Source organism: Notolepis coatsorum (genome assembly GCF_963971535.1).
Source record: "Notolepis coatsorum genome assembly, chromosome: 13".
Taxonomy (NCBI): domain Eukaryota; kingdom Metazoa; phylum Chordata; class Actinopteri; order Aulopiformes; family Paralepididae; genus Notolepis; species Notolepis coatsorum.
In genome coordinates, this window is record NC_140177.1 from 80,260,492 (window position 1) to 80,286,791 (window position 26,300).

At 43.2% G+C, this 26,300-nt stretch overlaps 1 protein-coding gene across 1 annotated transcript in view; it reads left to right on the forward strand.

Annotated features, from left to right (window-relative positions):
- eif2b3 (eukaryotic translation initiation factor 2B, subunit 3 gamma) overlaps nucleotides 1-26,300 on the forward strand; it is a gene marked incomplete at its 3' end in the record, with an annotated part of 235,016 nt that overhangs the window by 123,668 nt on the left and 85,048 nt on the right. The window contains exon 6 of the mRNA XM_084327117.1: nucleotides 23,282-23,371. Coding sequence (XP_084183243.1) covers nucleotides 23,282-23,371 — 90 coding nt within the window. The remainder of the gene's footprint in view (nucleotides 1-23,281; nucleotides 23,372-26,300) is intronic.

The following is a 26,300-nucleotide window of genomic DNA, read 5'->3' on the forward strand; positions in this document are numbered from 1 at the left end:
CTGTCTAATCCAGTGGTTCTCAAACTTTTTACACCAAGTACCACCTGAGAACGTAGCTGGCTCTCCAAGTACCACCATATGACCGGCGTTAAAATACAGTCTATTCAGCTATGCACAGTTCACGCAGGAGGCAAATGTATTCCTAATACCATTATTTATTGTTAACTTTTGTCAGACACAGCCACAATGTACAAAGGGATAGCACTAGAACTAGCAAACGCTTCCACACAACTCATACAATGCAAGGGGCATTGAGAACATAATAACTAACATTCTCACATAGCAAGTGAGAAAATTAAGAACAACTGTATTTCAGCAAATGTACTTAATTCTCTCTATCTCTATCTCTCTCTCTCTCTCTCTCTCTCTCTCTCTCTCTCTCTCACACAGCAAGCAATTGTCCGTCATTCTCTCACACACACACACACACACACACACACACACACACACACACACACACACACACACACAATTATTTTGTTACAAAAACTTAATTTCCTGCATTCTGGTGCAGGAATTTTTGAATTTTTACCCTTTAAATGCCAGTGTTTGTGATGGGCATCACAAATTATTGTAAAAAAGAAAAGAAAACACATATTCAATACATTTATGAATGTTTACCCTTTAAATGCCAGTTTGTGTGATGGCATCACAAATTATTGTTAAAAAAACACAAAAAAGTTAAATATTTTCAATATATCAAATGCAAAGTACTTTTTTCTGGGGGGGATTATTACAGGCTAGGCATGTGTCAATGATTAGCAGCAACACAGATTTTGATGGATTTTTTGTAATGATTTAACACCAACTCTTTTCAGAAAAGTGGGAGTACTTCATTTTTTATCTGACATTACAAAAAATCAAAAAATAAATGGTTATGATCAGGGCTGAAGTTGAATTAAAGATGTATGACTGTTTAGACTGCATTACTCTCTGTCACAGTGATCTCCTGGTTGTTCCCCACTTAGATTATCTAACTATCGCGCCGCCGCAACCAGAAACACTGGCCTGGCCTGCTTCTAACTTCAGTGGCCTGAAAAAAAAATAAAACGTTTTTTTTTTCTTTTTTTTTTGCTTTTTGGAAATGTTTTCAAGTACCACCAGCAGTACCACCAAGTACCACTAGTGGTACGCGTACCACAGTTTGAGAACCACTGGTCTAATCAATTCCAAGGTCAACAGCTCTCGCATATGTTTTCAGCTTACATACCCCTCTCACATGTGGAAAACGGCCGGGGAGGAGTGAGAGAGAGAGAGAGAGAGATAGATAAAATAAATCCTACCTACTGTAGGTCTTAAATAGGACAAGGAGAGGAAAATTAAGGTTAAGATGGATGAATTAAAGCTTTGGGATAGATATAGAAACTGCGTTGAACGGTGGCTTAACTTGCCAGGCGAGAATCATACCATTGCGGAGACATACAAACATTGTTTAGAGATCGAGTTTGCCAATGTTCCTGGAGATACTGATTTTCACGCTACTTGCTATAGGCATTTTATCGACAAAAAGTGCTTGGATACAGCTGAGAAGCGGGCCACAAGGTGTTCTGCAGCTCAAGATGTCGATACACTATTTGATGCTGTGCTGAGAGACAGTCATAAATCAATATCTCCAGACTGTTCTACAAAAGTATCGTTTTTATTTTCAAATGTATTCAAGTATAAACATCATAACCATGTCACAACAGCATTTATAATGTATATTATCATCAATACGTTAGTTTAGCAATAGGTTAAAGTGTTATTAGATAGATTTTCATTTCGTTTTGGTCAGGTTTATTTTGCGAGAGGCGACCATTTTGAAAATCTTTAACCATGGGAATTGTAGTTTTTTTCGCGGCCATTTTGTAATAGACATCGCTAGCTGTCGATCAGCGTTGGCATTTTTTCAGAACTACACTTCATGAAAGCCTCTATGTGGTTTCAAACGTCATACTTCTGCATGAATTTTTTTTTATATCTCTTATTATTCGGGATAATATACCACAAAACGTAACGTAATTGACATATATTGAAGGGCAGTTAGTTTCTCTTCCCTATTTTTAGCATGTAACAACAATTAGATTTGAAAATAGTTAAAAAATGGTGCCACCCTGATCAAAATAAAAAAAGTTACTGTACATTACAGTAGATTTCATTATCTGTTCTTATGCACGTCTGGTGATACTAAATCCAAATTGAACTCGGGCATTTGAAAGATAATATATGTATATATATAAATGTGCGAATTGGCTATAATAAGGTCATTTATAAGCCTGCTATTCTATATTCTATAATAATATTTCAAATTGCATTGGTCCGGATGGGATAATTCAGTACTGTATCTACAGAACCTTCTGTTTAATCATCTTCCCTTTATTCATTTCCTTAGATTTTTTGTACACACGATCCCAAGAAGGTATTAAACGAGATCAGTGATCAGTTTTTAATGTATGGACATTATTAGCATGGTGTTATTCACTGTCAAAGATTCAAAGAAACATCATAATTCATATTCTCCTTTGTTTCATCACAATTTAAGCAAGCCTAGTAATAGATACAATATTTCTGACACTGAGAATACATTCACTGAGGTCCATAGATGTCCCTAGATACCAAGAATATGCAAATGTACCTTGTAGAAGTGGAGCAATATTCCATTTACTTAGGTATGTATTTTAGGCGGATTTTCAGAAAATAGGGCTCCTGGCTTAAGAGGTTAAAGCGGTTGCAGCATGTGTGTTGTGTGTGTGTGTGTGTGCTCATGTGTACTTGTGAGTGGAGAGTTAAGTGTTCAGTGTTCTGATGGCCTGGGGGAAGAAGCTGAGCCGGAATCTCTGTTCTCGTAGCGTGTGTCCTAGTGATGTTAAGATTCACCGATTCGCATCGGTGCACCGGCATAAACGTTCAAGATGCGAGTGCATCGGTGGAATAAGTCCGCATCGGCTACAATTCAGGTTGAACTTGCGATGCATCTGTTGTTAGTGTCTTTGCATCGGTCAAAACCGATTCATTCATATCTCATTCATTTCCTCTCATCCACTTCTGTCAGCACTCAGCAGCAGAGACTATCTTTGCTTCGCTACTACAGAAGGCGAGAGTCGCGTCACAGTTATCAACAAACAGTGGAAGTCGAGGAGGAGACATGACCAACTGGCTAACGTTAGTAGCCGCTGGCTAACGTTAGCCGCTCAGCTAGCGCTAAACTATCTAACTAACTAACTAATGTGACTCTGCAACACCAGTTCCATTAGTGAGGTAATGGGGGGGGGGGGGGGGGGGGGGTATATTGACGACGCTTGACAACAGGTTCAAAGATAACTTCACATTTATTGGCAATATCGCTTCATCCAGGTTCGAACTGTGTTGACAAAATGCCATCATGATGGTGTGGTGAGCTACGGAGCATCAGAACGCTCAAACTCAAATGCGCTCTCGCTCTCGCTCTCTCTCTCTCTCTCTCTCTCTCTCTCTCTCTCTCTCTCTCTTTCTCTACGTTCAATGATTAAAAGTGGCCAAACGTTACAATATAAATACTAACTGGATAAATGATTGATTGGTTGATGATAAACATTTAATTTCATTATCTGAAATATTATAAAATCATCAAGTCTGCTATAAGCCATTATCCCTTTGTGTGTGATTATTATTGTCTCACAGTAGTGTGTATATAATATACATTGTGTGTGTGTGTTTTTAGCTAAAGTGGATAGAAAACACAGTACTGTGCAAGTCTTAGGCACCAAAGAGTTTTTATATAAATAGTCTTACAGTAGATTATTTTATTTTTAATAATAATATAAGCTGCATATAAGGAATACACCCAAATCCTCTGTCATACCATACAATTGTATCATTATTTTGCATCGTGTTGAATCGCATCGTATCGCCCCGAATCGCCATTATGTTGAATCAAATCGCATCGAATCGTATCGTATCTCAACAGGGGTGAATCGTATCGCATCGCCCGGTGCTTCAAATGTATCGTTAATGTATCGTATCGTTGGCACCGTATCGAGATGCGTATCGCATCGGCCTCAGTGATGGAGATGCACATCCCTAGTGTGTCCGTAGGCGCTTGCCTGACCGCAGCAGCTTGAACAGGCTGTTGTTGGGGTGGTGTAGGTCTTTCATTAAAATGCAGGCTCTATTGTCTCCATAGCTATAATACAGAACACTAGGGCTGACCTTCAAAGCTTTTTTTGGCCGTCGAAGCTTCGGGGGCAGAGATTCAATTTTAATTCGAAGCTTCGAGATAAAATTGTTTAAAAAAAATTAAATAAAAATTAAGACCATTTAAAAAAAAATAATAATAATTATCTTATGTTGTGGGACTTGTACAGCACTTTGGTCAACTTTGTTGTTTTTAAATGTTCGCTATAAATAAAGTGAATTGGATTCATTAACCCTTTAATCGCCAATGACGTGTTAAATCGTCATTCCTCGCCATGCGTAATCTACCAATGACGAGATCAATATTTCAAAAATCTGTCATGGTAATCATATTTCACCGACGGATCCTTGACGGGTGCTGGGGATCTCCACTCAACTCTCCAACGGTTCAATATCGCCACCTGGTGGCCGATCGCCAAACCGGAAGTGGGTATTCCGTCCGCCACTCGCGATCGCTCCCGGGACTCCATCTTGACACACTGGATAATCGATCGGTTGCCATAACTCAATAAACAACGTTATTTGGACGTATATATTATTATACAACCCGGAAATGGTTCATCTAGATCAACATCCCATAATAGCGAACTTTTTGCTCCACGCTCATCACTCAACGGTAAGAGGAGACTGGGGTGAGTTTCAGCATTTTGATTATTATTATCCATACAAACTGCTATGATCAATATATCACCCATACTACATTATTCATTTAACGTTGGTCATTGCATTATAAACGACCCCCCCCCCCCCCCCCCTTCGGTCAACATCAGATGATGGGTCATGACGTTTAGGACCTTGTACAATTGAAATTTTTTATCTGACGTCAATCGCTAGCAAACTGCATTTGATGATGTAATATATGCATAAATGGCTATATCTCACATTCTAGGAATTACTGCAGAAAACGATAAAAACATATTTATACTCTAGACAGTATTTTTATATGCATGTGTGAATGAAAAAGTAAAACGTTCCTACACCCTGAACAATAGCTAATCGATGTTGAATGGGCCATAGTAATGTCAATTTAGCAATACAATTTAAAAAGTTATAGCCCTGCAAAGTAGGTGAACATCTCCATAGACAAATAGAGCTGGCAGTGATCAAACATTGACAACTACATAACAACTACACCTCCCTATAACGTTCAGGTTTGTGGGAGATAATCCCGAAAAATAAGAGAAATAAAAAAAAGTATATCCAGAAGTCAGATGATTGACAGGGGCTGGCATGAGCTGGGTAGTGTAGTTTTTCGAAATTCTAAAGCCCTGGGTCTCTTCCTTCAAAAGACTACACTCACTTTTGGCTGTGCCACTTCCCCCATCAACATGCCCGAGACAGATTGTTTTTTCATCTGTACATTTCCGTTTTGAATAGAGTATGGTTTGAGTGTTTTTCAGTAATTCCAGGAAATTTATATATATATTTATATATAATCTTCTTACCTTGTATCTGATGTAATGCAAAAGAGATTATCTAAATATCTGATCGCAATTCCAAATAATCCTTGTGGAGGTCTGCACCACACTACCGACCGGTTCACAATGACGGGCGGGCGGAGTTGCTGCTTAATGCCACCGTTGTATAGAACTGGTTCGCCCGAGTATTTAAACCCCGCCCGCCCGGCTCAGATCGCCTCCTAAAACACACCAACCCATTTTCAATGAGATGCAATAGCTCCGCCTGGCAGTAGAGGGCACTGTTGACCGTCTGCCAGCTCAGACAGGCTCTGAAGAGGATACCAGAGGCTGCAGCTATGAATTATGAATAGATATAGCGAATAAATTAAATAACGATCCCAAAAACGAGTTAACTCATTTCTAGCGCTCAACGCATGGCGGCCAATAACGAGTTAACTCGTTTATGGCGCAGAATGTGTTAATGTCAATTTCAGGGAGATTCTGTCTTCCCAAATTGTTTTTCACTTTTATTTTTTTTTGTCATTTCCATACATACTGTATACATTTATGGCCCCTGACAAAATTCGGCAGGATATCTTGTGGAGAACTTTTAAACCAATGTCCATGATGGTATTGTCTATGGAAAAATGCATTCACAATGTAGTTCCCAGACGTGGGAACGAAAAGCATTTTCTAGACACTTTTCAGGCTTCACCTTATGGCCTATAAAGGGAAGATGATTAACCCTTTAATCGCCAAGGACGAGTTAGCACGTCATTCTCCGCCATGCGTAATCTGCCAATGACGCCGTAACACGTCATTGAGATAAATATTTCAAAAATCTGTGATGGCAATCATATTTCACCCGCGGAGACTTGAGATCTCCTGTTGATCTCCTCTCAACTCTCCAACGGTTCAAGAGCGCCATCTGGTGGCGGATCGCCCAAACAGCAAACCGGAAACAGAAAGTGGTGCTCATCCAAATTCGGTCCGGCCACTCGCTATAGCTCCCGGGGCTCTATCTCGACACACTGGATAATCAATCGCTCGCCCTAACTCAATAAACAACGTTATTTGGACGTATATAGTATTATACAACCTGGAAATGGTTCATCTAGATCAACATCCCATAATAGCAAACGTTCTACTCCAAGCTGATCGCCCAACGGCCCGAGGAGACTGGGGTAAGTTTCAGCGTTTATTATTACCGTGTTCGATACAAACTGCTCTGATGATCATATCACCCACACTACATGAATCATCTAACATTGGCCATGGAATTATAAACGACCCCCCCCCCATCCGGTCAACATCAGATGATGAGTAGTAACTTCTAGAAGCACGTACATTTGAAATTTTTTATCTGGCGCCGATCGCTATCAAACTGTATTTGATCATCAATATAATGCATTTATGGCTATAAATCACATTCTGCAGAATGCTGCAGAAAACGATAAAAACATATTTATACTTTAGACCATATTTTAGTATGAATATGTGAATGAAAAAGTAGAACGTTGCTACATCCTAAACGATAGATACTTGACGTTGAATGGGCCATAGTAATGTCAATTTAGCAATACAATTTAAAAAGTTATAGCCCTGCAAAGAAGGGGGACATCTCCATAGACTTTCAACAGTGGCAGATAGGGGTATATGATCAGAATAATCCCTGGCAGATATGAATGAATGAATGAAAACTTTATTTAACAGATTGCAGAATGGGTACAATACAGTACGGCTCAATACACACAATTGTTAAGGGGATGCAGACCTGAGAAAGACGTTTGTCTTGTTTCCATCAGGGTCCCCCATTTTCAATTCATATAGACATTTATGACATACACAACATACATGACATTTATGGCATAGGGACATATAGGTATTTAGTACTTATACATTTGTGACTTAAACGGTATTCAAATATACAGTACTTGTTGTGAAGGGCCAGATTAAACCGAATATATATATTTATTTATATATATATTTAATTGTATTTGTATATTCTCTAATATTCCCTGATATCCCTTGTATATTCCTTGTACAATATGCATTGAATATCCATTCTAGCCTACTGAACATCCCATAATAGTCTCCATTCTACTATTGGTCGAGACCTTGGTGCCAGGCTGCCATACCCCTCAGACCCAGTTCAAACGTACTGCTCGACATGTACGAACAAGTCCTAGTTCCGCGTAGGAATTTGGCTACCGCACCACTAATGGGACTATTTGTTCATAGTGCGTATATATACTGCGCTACTAAAGTAGGACTTTCTTTTCAGTCCAGTTTCTTACCCTCCAATAGAGTCACAGACGTAAAGCCTCCCCGCGACGCCACGTGTGGGAGTAAGGCCAAGTTCGCCTACCATCGGTATTGAGACATCGTGTATATTAATATTTGAATAGTCATATTTGGCACTATATCGTCGAGTTGGACGTAGTCTATTAAGCTAATAATAGTCTGTTAATATATAGTGCTTCGTGCGGTGAGAATACTACCGTAGTCAGTACCCCATCGTTTCGGGCAGAGAACTGGCTGCTTACCCAGGGTGGTTGACCCTATGTGAAGCTGCACCCGAGGAGCCCCAGAGCCTACGAGCGAGTGGACCTGTATACCGGATTATTCTACCGACGACAGCCCGCCTTCCCAGGCACGGATTATGCTTTGGATACTTTGATTATTCCATGGATAAAGACCCCCGACACTGCCGTGTGTTGGAACCCCCCCCCCCCTGGAGAGGACGCAAGGTGAGGAGACGCTCTGCAAGACGAGGTCGCTTCACGTCTCTCCCCCGTGGACCGGAGAGAGCCGGCCCACAAAGAGTCCACCTGCTTTCATCTGTGGTCCAAGGATCGCCGGCGCATTGAACGGCACTACAGTGGGTTCACCTGGGATACCCTTGGCCGGACGAGGCAGCCGGATTCTACCCCCCCCCCCCTCCTACTCCTGTCGGCTTACAAGCGACCGGATTAACCCCCTCTAGTGTATCTAGTATAATCATTAAAGTATCATTGCTGTTATTCCTTAACTATTCCAGGTCGTATATTTACCACCTGCGCCTTCAGAGATTGGACATTCTCTATTGATATACCGACGAATACTCCTTGCCATAAAAGTGCATACTATTTCAATTCATAAATGTAATTAAGTGATTAAGTGCTTCTTCTACACACCATCGCTGTGTAGAAATAAAGACCTGTTTCTAATTCGTACATTTGTGTTGGATCCGTTTCATCTACGTGAGAGTGTTCATGATAATATATTTATGCCGTGTACTGGGTGGCCGAATATTAAGTACAAAGGTAGTGGTAGTAAGTATCATATCTAGTAATACAGTCAGGGAATTGTACCCCTCAGTTACAGTACTGTTAGCCCTAGATCCTGACAGAGTATATACATATGATGGGGAGGGGACTGTAGGAGGGGGTGGGTGTGTGGGAGAGAAATATACATACGGCGGGGAGGGAATATATACATGCGGTGGGGAGGAGACTGTCTATTAGGAGGTGGTGGGGGTTTTGGGCATTTACGATGGCCAGTTTCGAATTGCAGCCTCCCGTAGGTGCTCTTTAAGAGCGGTTTTGAATGTGGGTAGGGATTCACATTCCTTTACAGCTTTGGGTAGGGCGTTCCACATTGATGTGGCATAATTGCGAAACGTGTTTAGTCCCTTGTTTGAGCCGAATCTGGGTTTAACATGATTTGTTGAGCTTCCTCTGGTGTAGTGGTCGTGGTATTCGCTGACCTTTGGGAAGTATTTTGACATGTACATGGGTACCTTAGTCGTATAGTGTATCTTGTAGACCAGGCCCATTGCAAGTTGCTGTACTCTGTCGTCTACTCTAAGCCATCCTAGGTTGTCTAAAAGAGTAAAGGGTTAAACAGAAGGTTTTGTAGATACAGTACTGAATTCTGCCATCCGGACACATGCAATTTGAAATATGATTATAGAATATAGAATATCAGGCCTATAAATTACCTTATTTTGGCCAAGTCGCACATCTATGGATCGGGCCAAATCTCCCCTTTCCAATGGCAGAGTTCAATCTGGATTTAGTATCACCAGGCGTGCAGCAAAACACTTGAATGAAATCTACTGTAAGTACAGTTACTTTTTTATAATGTACATTTCTCCACCATTTTCATCAGATTGCAACATCGTTTTTTGCTAGACGTTCACAGAAAGTTAGAGAAATGAACTGTGTTCTGTTTTAGGATTTATCATTGGGAAAATGTATTATCGGCTATTGTAATAATTCTGCCTCATGAACATTGGCAAGCTTTCCATTTTTGCACAAAATGAGTTCCCTTCTATTACTAACATTATTGTTTAAGCATTTTTGGTTGAAATAAAATTCAACGTAATTATTTTACGATTAATTGCGAATATTTTCATGTTGAGCTATAGATTGTGGATGAATACGCACAGAAAGGTACACCATGCAAATGTCCATGCTTTGTTTGTTTTAAACGAGACGATTTAGAAATGGGCAATAGGGAAATACATTGCAATTTCAAGCGAGGTGGACCGGCCGGAAACAGCAATGACGTAACCACTACACCTCCCTATAACGTTCAGGTTTGTGGGAGATAATACCGAAAAATAAGAGAAATAAAAAAAAAAGTATATCCAGAAGTCAGATGATTGACAGGGGCTGGCATGAGCTGGGTAGTGTAGTTTTTCGAAATTCTAAAGCCCTGGGTCTCTTCCTTCAAAAGACTACACTCACTTTTGGATGTGCCACTTCCCCCATCAATATGCGCCGGTTTCCGACTCAATGCCCTGAGATTTCTATCATCTTATATTTCACTAATAACAGTTAAACTCATTGGTAAACAAACGTAATGCTGAAGATATACACTTTGACTGCTGTTTTGTCAGGGTTAGGGTCTTTACTCGTGGCTACATTTGAAAAAGAAACGCAACATTAATTCATACAGTCTGTAGAGATGGATTTATGGCGTGATGTCATTGTGGGTCCGGTACCGGACCCCTCGGGTTTAAGAGGTTAAACTGTGAATGATGAAGGATGGATGGGTGGACCGTCGGAAAGAGGGAGGTATGGATAGATGGACGACTGAAGGGGAAGCAGAATAAGACAGTCCACTCCCCTAAGTATTTCCTCCATACAGTCTCTCTCTGGGCATGACCTTTGCTGTTTTTGCTGAACTAAAAGGACAAAGCTGAAATTCTTCGGTCTGAGGAGAAAGGCTTTGGGGACGTCACAAGACTGGGCAGGCTGCATAGCTTATACCCTAAGTCTCCAGTCAGGACAATGTATAGACTATGTTTACCACCAATCCAGAGAACGCTCACAGAGAAGCTTTAGGGTGTGTTCGTGTGCATGTGTGTGAGTGTTTCAAATCTGGAGATAAGGGCACAAACAGGAATGCTCATCACTGTGTGCATGTTTCAACAGCAAGGTCTAATTTGTTCACTTCAGTGGTTGGTCTGATTGACACTCAGTTTAATCAGTGTACTGGTGTGCAGGAGTCTGCTTTGTATCATGTATGTATTATGTCAAGTCAAGAGTTTTATTTGTCACGGCATACAAGTATACAATGAAATGCGGGGGGTCTTGCCCGCAACGATTGTGCATAATACAATAGTAATATAGTAATAACAATAGTAATATATAATAACGACATTGTGCAATAAAACAGGTAAACAAAGTAGGGCATATCGGTATATGTACATGAGTTATTTACAGAGCATGGTAGGACATGCTAGGTCCTGTGGTAGTGCAATACACTGTTAGCTACGGATGGGGCACTGGGTCTTTATGTACACTGCTATACAATGCTATACAATCTCAAGTTATTCTATACTATTCTTAAAGTGACCTTTCCTTTTGTAAAGTGACCATAAGTGTGAGCGTGTGCAGCATGAGTGTGTGTGTGCTCATGTTAAAGTGGCTGCTAGTGTGTGAGCGTGTACAGTGTGTGTGTTGTATGTGTGCTTGTGTGTGGAGAGTTCAGTGTTCAAGGCTCTGATGGCCTGGGGGAAGAAGTTGAGCTGAAGTCTCTCTGTCCTAGTTGCTGGTGTTCGCAGCAGCTTGAACAGGCTGTAGTTGGGGTGGTGAGGGTCTTTCTTTATTCTGTAGGCTCTGGATTTGCACCTGCAGGGGTGGTAGTGCAATACCCGTGGTACGCTCGGCTAGGGCTGGGCGATATAACGATAACGATAAATATTGCGATATATTTTAATAATCGATATCGAATATCGAAATAAAAAAAATCGAAAAATCGTTTTTTTTTTTTTTTTTTTTTTTTTTTGTGATTTGCAACAGGGCAGTTTTAAAACCAGAGACCGTGGACAGACTTGTCTTTCTTGCCTGCAACTTAAAGTAATGGCTTTGCTTGTCCAAATGACAATACTGACCAAATTGAGATTTATTTTTCTCTTGTCCATTTATTTTGTTTGCTTTCTAATTTAAAATACAGTTTGAAACCGTCTGTACACAGTAGGCTATGTGTGCTAGCAGAACTAGACTCCAGTCACGAGTCACGGTGCACATGTGCGGTGGTTTGTCCACCAAAAAAGCGCCAAAAGATCGAAAATAAACTAGCAGAGCCAGAACTGTTCAACTCCCCTGGAGCCACAGCCAGCAGAGAAGCCGGTTTACTTTCGCTTTTAAACCAGCTGCAGCCTGAGAACTGGAGTGTAACAGGGATGTAACACTAAAGATGGCGGCAATGACAAAGAATTGCTGCAAAATAAACATACATCTGTTGTTTATAAAAATAAAAAAAAATAAAAAATTATATACTTATAACAATTTCGATAATTATCGATATCGAGAAATATGATAACATTATCATATCGTTATCGCCATATGATTTTTCTCCATATCGCCCAGCCCTACGCTCGGCTGAGCGCACCACTCACTGTAGGGCCTTCTTGTCCTGTGCCGTGCTGTTTCCATACCAGGCAGTGATGTTTCCAGTCAAGATGCTCTCTACAGCTCCGGAGTAGAAGGACTGGAGTATCTTCCCAGATACTCTGAACTTCCTTAACTGTCTCAGGTGGTAGAGGTGCTGCTTCGCCTTTTTTACGACCGAGTCTATGTGTGTTGTCCATGTCAGATCCTCTGAGATGTGGACCCCCAGGTACTTGAAGCTGCTCACCCTGTCCACGGTAGCCCTGTTTATCCTCAGTGGTGTGTGTGTCCCCTGCTGTCTCCTCCTAAAATCCACGATCAGCTCCTTGGTTTTACCAATGTTCAGGAGCAGGCTGTTGTCTTGGCACCAGCGTTCCAGTACCTCAACCTCCTCCCGGTAGGCCTTCTCGTCGTTGTCCGAGATCAGCCCCACCACCACTGTGTCGTCCGCAAACTTCACTATGGAGCTGAACTTGGCCACACATGTGTGTGTGTATAGTGAGTACAGCAGGGGGCTCAGAACACAGCCCTGGGGGGACCCGATGCTCAGGGTGATGGTGTTGGAGGTCTGATCCCCCACCCTGACCGCCTGGGGCCTTTCACTCAGAAAGTCCAGTATCCAGGCGCTCAGAGCGGAGCTCAGACCCAGCACGATCAGCTTGTCCACCAGTCTGGTGGGGACTATGGTGTTGAACGCTGAGCTGTAGTCAATGAACAACAGTCTCACATAGCCCCCCTTCTGGCGGTCAAGGTGAGAGAGGGTGCTGTGCAGTACTTGGGAGACCGCATCATCAGTGGACCTGTTTGGCCTGTATGCAAATTGCATAGGGTCCATATCACTGGGGAGGGAGGCACAAATGTGATCCTTGACCAGCCTCTCAAAACATTTCATGGCCACAGAGGTGAGTGCCACCGGTCTGTAGTCATTGAGACCTGTTGGGGAGGATTTCTTTGGTACCGGGATAATGGTAGACATCTTGAAGCAGGCAGGGACCACTGACTCCGCCAGGGATTAAATATGGTGGTGAACACAGGGGCTAGCTGGTTAGCACAGGACTTAAGTATGCGTCCTGTTATTCCATCTGGGCCAGCAGCCTTTCTGGTGTTCACCTGTGCTCCGTCAATGAGAGAGCGTCCCCGCCCCCCCCCCCCCCCCCCCCCCCCCCGCGGATGCCCCTCCCTCCACAACAGCCGGCGCTCCAGTGACGTCACTAGCCGTTGAGCTAGCGGCGCCACTGTTTGCACCAAACCGTGCATAAAAGGAGTTGAGCTGGTCCGCGAGAGAGGCATCGTCGCTCCCCATTGAGGGGGCGCTGACTTTGTAGTCAGTTATCGGCCTCAGTCCCCTCCATAAGCCTCTTGTGTCATTCTGTGCCATTTGTGCCTCCATTTTTTCAGCATACGTCCTTTTGGCAAGTTTAACAGCCTTGCGCAGACTGTAGACTGTTGTCTTGTACTCTTCCATGTTTCCTGTCTTTCTGCCCAGGTTGTAAGCAGTGGTGCGAGTTTTCAGAGCTGCTCTGATAGTACTGTCCACCCACGGTTTCTGGTTCGGGAACACCCTCGCCTTCTTTGTGGGGACGATACTATCAGCTAAGGTTGCTATGAAGCTAACAACAGTGTCTGCGAACTCGCTGACGTCACTGGCGCTTTCTTGAAACATTCCCCAGTCTACGTCCTCGAGAGCGCCCTGAAGCGTGGCCTCTGATTGGTCGGACCATCTCTTTACCTCACGTGACACGACGGCGTCACGTGATCTCTGTCTGTAAGCAGGGATCAGGAAAATGGAGTCATGATCAGATGTGCTTGTAGCTCCCGCTAATGGTGCGTGTGACGTAATTTGTGTAATTCTCGTCAGCGCACTCGTCTGCACGGACCTCGCATCCGGCTCTGATTGGGGCCATTACACAAATTACGTCACTCGCACCAATGCGCACGTGCGGATGCGGCTTGCGGAAGGAAGTATATTTGGGGCTTAAGGTGTCACACAAAAGGCTGCTCGGCGTGTTGGTTGACATCGACCTGCATTAAATGTGACACTGATCTGCATTTTACTCTGAACACTCACTCTATGCCAAGAGAGAGTAGGGCAGGATCATGGTTCTATGGGTAGGATTGGTCCGGTAAAACTTTGGCAGGTAAATGACGCTAAATTTAGTTTTACTATCGCTAATTGTTATACATTCCAATTCATATACATTTGGACCATGTATTTTTTTCATCATCTGAGGAAACTTGAGAAGTTTGAATGGCTCTTTATTTTGACCTTGGTGGACTGGACTTTTTTATAATTTTTTAAGAAGTCTATATTCATCATGCAGTGACACACACATGCGATGGGCGGCACACACAGGAACATACATGCAATTTTTGGATCGCCGATGAAATTGAGTCTCTGCGCTTGACCCATCCCGTCGTCCTTCCCCCCAAGGGCAGCTGGGAGCAGATAGAGGCTGCGGCATGGGGGTACCTGGCAACACGGAAACCTGGTCCCCAAGCAGGAATTGAACCCTGGATCTTCTAGCTGTGAGGCGACAGTGTTAACTACTACACCACCGTGCCGCTGGACAACGCCGTGACAGAGCGTGTAAATAGTGCGCAAGGATTGTGGCAAATGTAGTAAACTGGCACGAGAAATGTAGGAAATTGGTATGCTGTGGTACGCTCGACTATGAAACCTCAAACGACTGTAGACGGTCCGCTCACAGTACGCCCGACTATGCCTTTAGCTTGGACAACGGATGTGAAGTGAGCTCAAGAGAATCAATGTCTGCTATTTCACAATCCAACATGAGCTTGTTATCATATCATACGGTAGCGTCTTTATAACTCGCTCCTCCAATCTCAATGTTATTTGGGCCAAGTCTAGCACGTAATAGTCCCTGTGTATGATGACAAAAGGGATTTATGATGTGGTAATATAAAGCACACAACGTGCAAGATATTCAGAAAGTGTGATTGATGTTCATCCTGTTGTATTGCATGATAATGACAAGTGTGATAAAGTATCAAGAGTGAAACCGTCATTTTCAAATAAAATTTTCGAATGTTTCAGAAAAAGATTTGTGAGAAATCTGATTGGTTTAATGCAGATTAATGTAGACAACAAGATTGAGTATCACGATTCACGATATAAGAAAAGAAATCCCACGATGCAACGACACCGACAGATAAAGGATAAATATCAGTATGTTTCCCAGCCCTACTTTCAGCTTGTTTAATCAGCCTGTCCTGCATGTGTGTAAATGTCTAGACTTTTCTTATAGGCCACAAATCTTTCACTGCGGGACATGCATGTTTAAATGTACCGTAAGCTCAATATGTTTCCACAACACTGTGACATTGTTGCCGTGTGTGTGCTTTACTTAGTATGTTTCTATAGCGTGTGTGTGACTGTGTTAGCATGTGTCCACTTAGTGTGTGTGCGTGTGTGTGTGTGCGTGTGTATGACCCCTATTTTCCCAGTGCATGGAAGTGTGTGCTAGCAGCTGCTTCAACCCTTCTCTTATTGGCCAGAATTTACAGTGCTCTGGCTCCCTGAAGAATTTACGAGCTCCCAAAACACTCTCTCTCTCTCTCTCTCTCTCTCTCTCTCTCTCTCTCTCTCTCTCTCTCTCTCTCTCTCTCTCTCTCTCTCTCTCTCTCTCTCTCTCTCTCTCTCTTTCTCTCTCACACACACACACACAGGTTTTTGAACATAAGACCTAAAACCCACCTAGAACCTGCTTACTGTAACTAGAACATAGACACATAGTGAGGGCTGGAACCTACAATAAAAGATTGTGAAAAAGACCGGAACATGCAATTTAAATCTTAAGACTTACCGGTACCTACAACATACAAAATGACTAGAACCCCAAAATCCACTGTCATATACCGAGACTAGAATCACAACCTTAAACCATAGGGCCGGACAATATATTGATATTTAGTTACCGTCTATCTCTGGTGTTCTATCATGGTTGTCATGAATCGTGATACACAATTATGTTGTCTAAATTAATGATAAAAAGAAAACATTGTGCCAGTTCTTGCAAAATAGTTTCAGAGATATTTGAGAATGTACATTTAAAAGTTTCAGTGAGATACTGTGTCACTCGTCCTATTGAAGTGCAGTCCAGTATGCAGTATGGAAACACCTGCTCCCCCACAACCCAAACACACCTAGAAAAAGCCCATTTACTGTCATTAGAATCCAAAATCCACAATCATTACACATAGCCTGGCATACTAGCTCCTGAAACAGACAGAAAGCAGATGCAGAATGGCCGGATACAGCATTATGTTGGTGCTAGAGCAAACACACCCAAGCACTGTTTTCTTTTTTACATACACTGGAGTCGCTATGAGTAAATATCCCTGTGTGCTTCTGTGGAGTCTGCATCAGACCCACCGGAAAACAGCCTTGACGACGTCGTGTCTTCCATCCCTGCCCCTCCGCTGGCCAGCCCAGTGCATCCAGTGTGGACGGTGAAGAGGGTGCCGCTCGCCGCGCGCTCCACTTCCCGTGGGTTTCAGGGGTAAACCCTGACCTATTAGCTAGAACTCTGTACCCACTTTAACCACAGCCCAAAACACCTGCTCTCACATTGACTGATGGTGAGTACATGGACATTGCTGCAGACAAAGCAAACACCAATTTGCACACACGCACGCACACACTCCTGGTTGACAACAAGTGAGTTATTTTCACTTCCCTTGAGATATACTAAAAGTTGTTTATGTACACGGTAGCTCAGAAGCACACACACACACACACACACACACACACACACACACACACACACACACACACACACACACACACACACACAGTCACACACACACACACACACACACACACACACACACACACACACACACACACACACACACACACACACACACACACACACACACACACACACACACATAGAGTTTCCCTCTGTTGGGTGCATCTGTGATCTAACAGAGGCATGCATGCAGTTTATTTTAGGTTGATCCTGTAGTTTTGACCAGGCTTATGTACAAGTCCCTGCTAGCCCTGTTTGACCCTGTAGTTCAAACCAGTGTACTGTGTAAGCCCCTGCTAGCCCTGTTTGACCCTGTAGTTCAAAACAGTGTACTGTGTAAGCCCCTGGTGGCCCTGTTTGACCCTGTAGTTCAAACCAGTGTACTGTGTAAGCCCCTGCTAGCCCTGTTTGACCCTGTAGTTCAAACCAGTGTACTGTGTAAGCCCTTGGTGGCCCTGTTTGACCCTGTAGTTCAAACCAGTGTACTGTGTAAGCCCCTGGTGGCCCTGTTTGACCCTGTAGTTCAAACCAGTGTACTGTGTAAGCCCCTGGTGGCCCTGTTTGACCCTGTAGTTCAAACCAGTGTACTGTGTAAGCCCCCGGTGGCCCTGTTTGACCCTGTAGTTCAAACCAGTGTACTGTGTAAGCCCCCGGTGGCCCTGTTTGACCCTGTAGTTCAAACCAGTGTACTGTGTAAGCCCCTGGTGGCCCTGTTTGACCCTGTAGTTCAAACCAGTGTACTGTGTAAGCCCCTGGTGGCCCTGTTTGACCCTGTAGTTCAAACCAGTGTACTGTGTAAGCCCTTGCTAGCCCTGTTTGACCCTGTAGTTCAAACCAGTGTACTGTGTAAGCCCCTGGTGGCCCTGTTTGACCCTGTAGTTCAAACCAGTGTACTGTGTAAGCCCCTGGTGGCCCTGTTTGACCCTGTAGTTCAAACCAGTGTACTGTGTAAGCCCCTGCTAGCCCTGTTTGACCCTGTAGTTCAAACCAGTGTATTGTGTAAGCCCTTGGTGGCCCTGTTTGACCCTGTAGTTCAAACCAGTGTACTGTGTAAGCCCCTGGTGGCCCTGTTTGACCCTGTAGTTCAAACCAGTGCTTGTGTACCCTGCTAGCCCTGTGTAAGCCCCTGCTAACCCTGTGTAAGCCCCTGCTAACCCTGTGTAAGCCCCTGCTAGCCCTGTTTAAGCCCCTGCTAGCCCTGTGTAAGCCCCTGCTAGCCCTGTGTAAGCCCATGCTAGCCCTGTGTAAGCCCTGCTAGCCCTGTGTAAGCCCCTGCTAGCCCTGTGTAAGCCCCTGCTAGCCCTGTGTAAGCCCCTGCTAGCCCTGTGTAAGCCCTGCTAGCCCTGTGTAAGCTCCTGCTAGCCCTGTGTAAGCCCTGCTAGCCCTGTGTAAGCCCCTGCTAGCCCTGTGTAAGCCCTGCTAGCCCTGTGTAAGCTCCTGCTAGCCCTGTGTAAGCCCTGCTAGCCCTGTGTAAGCCCTGCTAGCCCTGTGTAAACCCTGCTAGCCCTGTGTAAGCTCCTGCTAGCCCTGTTAAGCCCTGCTAGCCCTGTGTAAGCCCTGCTAGCCCTGTATACGCCCCTGTAAGCCCTGATAGCCCTCTTTGACAGCGTAGTGGAAACCAGGCTAATGAGGGTTTAGTAGGAAGTCATCATTCTGTTGTGATTAGGTCATCGTCCACTATGGCCTGCTGTAGATTTGTAACTTAGTAAGACATCAGTGTGTGTGACTCATCTCCCATTGTGGATTTTAATAGCTTTGCAGTTAAGACATGCTGTGTGTGTGTGTGTTTGTGTGTGTGTGTGTGTGTGTGTGTGTGTGTGTGTTTATGAATGCTTGTGTGTGTGATCATCTCCCACTGTGGCTTTTAGTAGGAGTTTAAGAGTAAGAATTAAACCATGACTTGAATCATCCCTGGAGGAGGAGCTGTGTAAATTCCTGCCCTCCTCGTCATCCACGCTCTACAGAAAACAGACACCATGTGACACTGTTTGGGATAGTAAGTTGTTTACTTTCACATGATGTCAGAGAACTCCTCTCCGGCCATTGGACAGTGGTGATTTTGCATCCCTCCTAGTAAGCATTAGGTCAGTGGCTCTCAACATTTTGTGTGCCAAGGACCCCTGGATTGATACACAGTAGGCTGTGGACCCATTTGTTAAGATTTTGTCTTTGTTCAGATTTTTGTTAAATTTTTTAACAATATGGGACCACTGGGGGCGCGGAGGTAACAGTGGAACCTATGGTCAGAATAGTCATTCTTGTACATTTTCTCATTGGGGTCTAACTTCTAGTCAATGAATATTGAAAGTAAAGTAAAACAATATACTTAATTTAGCTGGAGACCTCCTGGGACCTCCTCAAGTACCCCTGGGGGTCCTCAGACCGCTGGTTGAGAACCACAGAGTTGGGTGATATTTTCTGGGGTTGCAGAATGGTGCAGAAAGCATGCACTGATGATGGAACGTTTTAACGTACTGCACTCTGCACTTTTCCTTATTAGAGCAAAACAGACCTATATCTCAAATTAAACACACACACGCACACACACATACATACATACATACATACATACATACATACATACATACATACATACATACATACATACATACATACATACAATACACATCCACATTGTGTGAAGATGAACATTGGGACCTATGGAGATCAGACATAGACATGAAGTCTGCATGACAAAACACTCCTGGGTCTGCATTTTGCATTCCTCAGATTCTGTGATTGTCTCATTACATTCTGTGATTGTCTCATTACATTCTGTGATTGTCTCATTACATTCTGTGATTGTCTCATTACATTCTGTGATTGTCTCATCACATTCTGTCAATGTCTCATCACATTCTGTCAATGTCTCATCATATTCTGTCAATGTCTCATCATATTATGTTAACACTTTGAGTGCCAGCCACGGCATAATTAGTTATTTCATGCCAACCGTTCAGTGCCAGAAACGAGATATGCTGTTTTTGAATCGTTATTTTTTTTATTCGCGATTTCCATTCATATTTCATCAATCTAGCCTCACGTTACCAGTGGGGATCTGTCTGAACTCGAACAGGGAAAATACCGCCCCCTATCGTCTCTCCGGATGGTACTGCACCCCTTTGGATTGGATTGAATGAAATGCATGGAGAAAAAAAAGTCCTGCTTCCACATTTTACTTGTCAGACAAGTAACCGGAGACGATTGAAGTCATTGCCCACCACCAGAACAGCGGAAAATGTGTGTTTCCAGTACCCAGCATTGGATCAATAAACGCGATCGATATTTGAAATGGCGATCAGGAATTGGAATAATCTTTTTGGAGAACATCTGATCTGAGGTAAGGAATCTATTTTACCAGTCTGAGTTATTTTCACCTATATATCAGTGTGTGCCATATGTGTGTGTGTGCGGTCAGGAAATAAGATAATCGATTTTTCAGCCCGCTTCTATAGCATGCATAAGTACACATAATTATACTATCGATAATCTAGTGTTTATTTGAAAACTATTCATAAATAGGCCGAAAAATGACAACGTGTTTTGTGTATTCCAGTAAAGGGTGTTTATCACAGAATCTTAATTTTTTTTCTGAAACTTTCAAAAAACAAGCGTTTTTCAAAATGGTATAAAATGGAAATGAACCGATTAAAAAAAACAATCCATTTCGACAATGTTGACTGCAAACAAGTCATTGATAAGCGACGGCCATATTAGACACATAGCCATAATTTAAGATATAGTTTATGCTTTCGCAAATATGAGAGCTCTGTCATTGAAGTGGGTGGTGGCACGCAACGGGGTAAATAGGACACGGAGGCTGGCACTCAAACTGTTAATGTATAATCATAGCAGGGGGAGACGGATGGATGGATCATAGCAGGGAGGAGAAGGAGGGATGGATCATAGCAGGGAGGAGAAGGATGGATGGATCATAGCAGGGAGGAGAAGGATGGATGGATCATAGCAGGGAGGAGAAGGATGGATGGATCATAGCAGGGAGGAGAAGGAGGGATGGATCATAGCAGGAGGAGAAGGATGGCTGGATCATAGCAGGGAGGAGAAGGATGGCTGGATCATAGCAGGGAGGAGAAGGATGGATGGATCATAGCAGGGAGGAGAAGGATGGATGGATCATAGCAGGGAGGAGAAGGATGGATGGATCATAGCAGGGAGGAGAAGGATGGATGGATCATAGCAGGGAGGAGAAGGATGGATGGATCATAGCAGGGATGAGAAGGATGGATGGATCATAGCAGGGAGGAGAAGGATGGATGGATCATAGCAGGGAGGAGAAGGAGGGATTGATCATAGCAGGGAGGAGAAGGATGGATGGATCATAGAAGGGAGGAGAAGGATGGATGGATCATAGCAGGGAGGAGATGGATGGATGGATCATAGCAGGGAGGAGAAGGAGGGATGGATCATAGCAGGGAGGAGAAGGAGGGATGGAGGAGCTGCTAGTTTGAGAAAATGAGATGGTTTGCTTCTGCTCTCACTGTGTAAATGTCACATTTTATAACACTGCGGGTTGTTAGAATTTCAGCAGATTGTGTGTATGTGTGTGTGTGTGTGTGTGTGTGTGTGTGTGTGTCCTCAAATCAACATAGCCCTGTTTCATTGAAGTTGCTATCCCAGCAGCCCCATGGGGGCGGGGTGGATCTACGGTGTCTGATAGAGGACAATAGACAGACGTCCCCCACTGTCCTGTGACTTTATAGGCTTTAGGTTAGACTATGTCTGGTTTTTATCACATGCTCCTGAACTATTTACAAAGAGGTGGTTCAATAAAAAAGTTTGAAATTAGACATGAACTGAATCAGCATGTGACAACATTCTGCTGCCATCCTTCTACCCAGTGGTCCAGTAGAGATGACCTTCCTGCATGTGTTACTGTATGAAAAGTAGAGATTGAGTCATAAAGATACTGCTCTTGCCTACATGCGATTAATTTGAATGTGATTTATATGGAATGGAATGTTGAGGGGTGATATATATATATATGTACATACACATACACATATATATATGTTGGCTATATGTTTTTAATCGATATTTATTTTATTCGATATATCCATACATTTTTCATCCATACAGCCTGACGTTATCATTGGGAATGGGTCTGAGCTCGCAAAGGGCAAATACCGCCGCCTATCGTCTCCCGGATGGTATTGCACATAATTGGAATCCCTCTGGCTGGGGCTGTGCATCAATCTAAGAAGTCCGGTCCAGGTTTTCCTTCTAGGGCATGCAGTATCATTATAACACATTGACTGGGGGCAGCGTGGATTATGTGTTTTGGATATATAACGTTGGATCAATAAACGCGATCAATATTTGGAATGACGATCAGGAATTGGATTAATCTTTTTGCAAGACATCAGATGTGAGGTAAGGACTTTATGTTACCAATCTTGGGTTGATCAGATGTTTCTTTCGCCACCATCGGAGCGTGTGTGTGTGTGTGTGTTTCTGTTTCTGCCGTTGGCTGCGGCCAAGGCACTGAGAAGCGATTTTTCAGCCCTGTTTTCTGTTCATGCGTGAGGGGACACATTATACTGATAATCTAGCGTTATTTTCAGAATGATTCATAAATCAAGCGACAAATGGCACGATTTCTAACGAAATACATTGAAGCTCGATTTGCTGGAGTTTATTGAGATGAGACAGAACGCTCTAGAAATATATTGATATTCATCACGGTATAAAACGGAAATGTATGTATGAAAAAATTATCTGTTTCGTGCATGTTGACTGGAAGCAACTCATTGACGATCACTGTGTTATTTAGATCTATTGCTATTATATTTGATATATTTTAAGCACTCGCAAATAAGTCCTATCCTACATTGGATAAAGCACTGGCGCTAAAGGGCCACAGTGCCCTCTGCTGTTGGCGCCGGAAGTGTTAAGGTATCTTACCATGTTATGTATACAGTACATGTTGTACTGTTAGTCATTGTGGTAAGCGATGTAAGGAGAGTGTAATACAGTGTGTACACTTTATCAGTGCAGTAATGTGATGTTAAAACTCTCTCTCTCTCTCCCCCCCCCCCCCCTCCCTCCCTCCCAGACACCCCAAGATGCATATTAAAACAGGCCTAGTGGATGCCCACCTCTACTGTCTGAAGAAGTCAGTGGTGGACTTCCTGGTTGACAACAAGTGAGTTATTTTCACCTCCCTTCAGATATACTAAAAGTTGTTTATGTACGCGGTAGCTCAGAAGCACACACACACACACACACACACACACACACACACACACACACACACACACACACACACACACACACACACACACACACACACACACACACACACACACACACACACAAAATAAGTGACCTACAACATTGTACATTGTAGGGGGAGAAAATGTGGGCAGAGAGAGACCCTTGTTTATCAGGCAGTTTGAAACACAGGAAAATAACTGCCATTTGAAAATCGCATTAGTCGATATTGTAATGTAGATTTTTGTGCAACCTTAACACTTTGATTGCCTAAGGCTAAATTCATGATATACCATCCCTTGCCAGCTCTATTTGTCTATGGAGAAGTTCCCCTTCTTTGCAGGGCTATAACTTTTTAAATTCTATTGCTAAATTGCCATTATTAGGGCCCATTCAATGTCCTATATGTATTGTTCAGGGTGTATACGTTAAACTTTTTCATTCACATATTCATACTAAAATATGATCTAAAGTATAAGTATGTTTTCATCTCTTTCTGCAGCTTTCTCCAGAACGTGATTTATAGCCCCAAATGCATTATATTGATGATCAAATACAGTTTGATAGCAATCGGCGCGATATAAAAAAATCCAACTGGACGGACTTCTGGAAGTTACTACACGTCATCTGATGTTGACCGGATGGGCGAGGGGGCGTTTATAATTCCGTGGGCAGCGTTATACCATTCATCTAATGTGGGTCAAATGTTCATCATAGCAGTTAGTGTCGAACACGGTAATATTACACGCTAAAACTCACCCCAGTCTCCGCGGGCCGTCGGGCGATCAGCGTGGGGTAGACCATTATGGGATGTCGAAATACCCGGTCCATTTCCAGGTTGTATAATACTATATACGTCCAAATCATGTTGTTTATCGAGTTATTTGCAACCGATCGATGTCCAGTGTATCAAGATGGAGTCCCGGGACCTATAGCGAGTGCCCGGAAGTAATATGGGTGATCAGCACTTCATCCACATAACTTCCTGTTTGGCGCTTCTGCCGATCGGCCACCAGATGGCGCTCTTGAACCGCTAGAGGATTGAGAGGAGCTCAGAACTGTGTGTGAAGGCTGCGGATGGAAAATATGATTCCGATCACAGATTTTTGAAATATTGATATTAAAGACAAGTTACGGCGTCCTCGGCAACTTGAGCATGGCGGGGAAGGACGCCTAAACATGTTTTCGGCACTTAAAGTGTTAACACATTGTCCGCCATGCATTGTACCCATCCTTGGGCCCAGTCTGCCAGTGCTGTAACCCTATGGAGATGTTTACCTTCTTTGCAGGGCTATAACTTTTTAAATATTATAGCTATATCGACATTACTATGGCCCATTCAACATCGGGTATCTATCGTTCCGGATGTGGGAACGTTATATTTTTTCGTTCATACATTGTCGTATTAATACCGCCGTGAATATAAGTATGTTTTTAAGGTTTTCTGCAGTAATTCCTAAAACGAGAGTTATAGGCCCGGACGCATATGATAGATTATCGATTGACGTTTCTTTCCTATACACGCTATATTAAAAAATTCAAATGTATATGATCGGTATACATTATGCTTCATCATGCGTGAAGGAAAGGGGGGGGGGGGGTCGTTTATAATTCCTTGATCGTCAGTAGCGTCTTTTTTTACTATGGGTTGATACGTTGATCAGATGGATTGCCGTGAAATGAATAAACAATCGGGCTGAAAATAACGTTAGATTCCTCTTACCGTTCGCCGATGAGACTGGAGGAAAAATATTCCAATTATTTGACGTCGATCTGCTAGATCCATTTCCCGTTTGTATGACGCAATAAACACCGAAATCATATTGATTATTGCGTTTCGAAAGCGATCCCAATGCACTCAAGTGTGTATCTAGATCCACGCTACAAGATATTACTGCCGGAGGAATTTCCTCGATGCACGGAGCGCCACTTCCGGTTTGGCTTGGAGTGTAACTCGCCCGACATCCACCAGGCGGCGGTATTGAGGCGTTGCAATATCAGACAGGGTCCAGCTGCAGCAGCGGAGGGAGGCTGGATGAATTATGAATGCCATGGCGAAAAATCTTTATATTGATCCCAAAAACTTGTTTATTCATTGTTGGCACTCAACGCATGGCGGGCAATAACGAGTATACACGTTTTTGGCGCACAATGTGTTAACACACACACACGCATGGTTAAAAAATTTCAGAAATATGAAAAAAAAGTCACACAGATACGCACTCTGAGTCTGCAGTGGAAGGCTGCATAGAGTGACTTTCAAAAGTCCTATTAGCAGGCCATTCTAGCGAGGTGTTAATTTGTTTTACTATGTGTCGCCGAGCCAGGCTATTAGGCCTTTAGCCCTTCAGTGAGGCCAAGTTACAGTCAGTCCTCTTGACACTTTTCACCACTTTAACATCAATAAACCATTGTAAAGTAATGAGATGCAATAGTAATCCCAAATACGGAACTGGATTTAGATTATGCACTCGGCCCTGATTACAGTTACTTTATTATTTTAGTAATTATATTACATAATCCAAGGATTACAGTTACTACCCAGCTCTTTCTGTCACTAGCCAGTCTCGCAACCCTTTTTTCCCTTGCAACCCACAAACACATCTATAGTTATGAGAGGTCATACACTGCTTTTATAAGTGGTAAGTTATTTGAGGAACATTTTTCAGGTACATTTCTGCCCAGGTTTACAAGGATCAGAGCTTTGGTCTGGAGCTAAGGTTAAGCCAAGGATAAGGGACTCTCAACCTGGGAACAAGGCTCATCAAAACATGCTAGTATTCTTGTCACGCGGGCGACCCACCGTAAACAAGTCCATGTCAACATGCTAGTATTCTTGTCATGCAGGGGACCCACCGTAA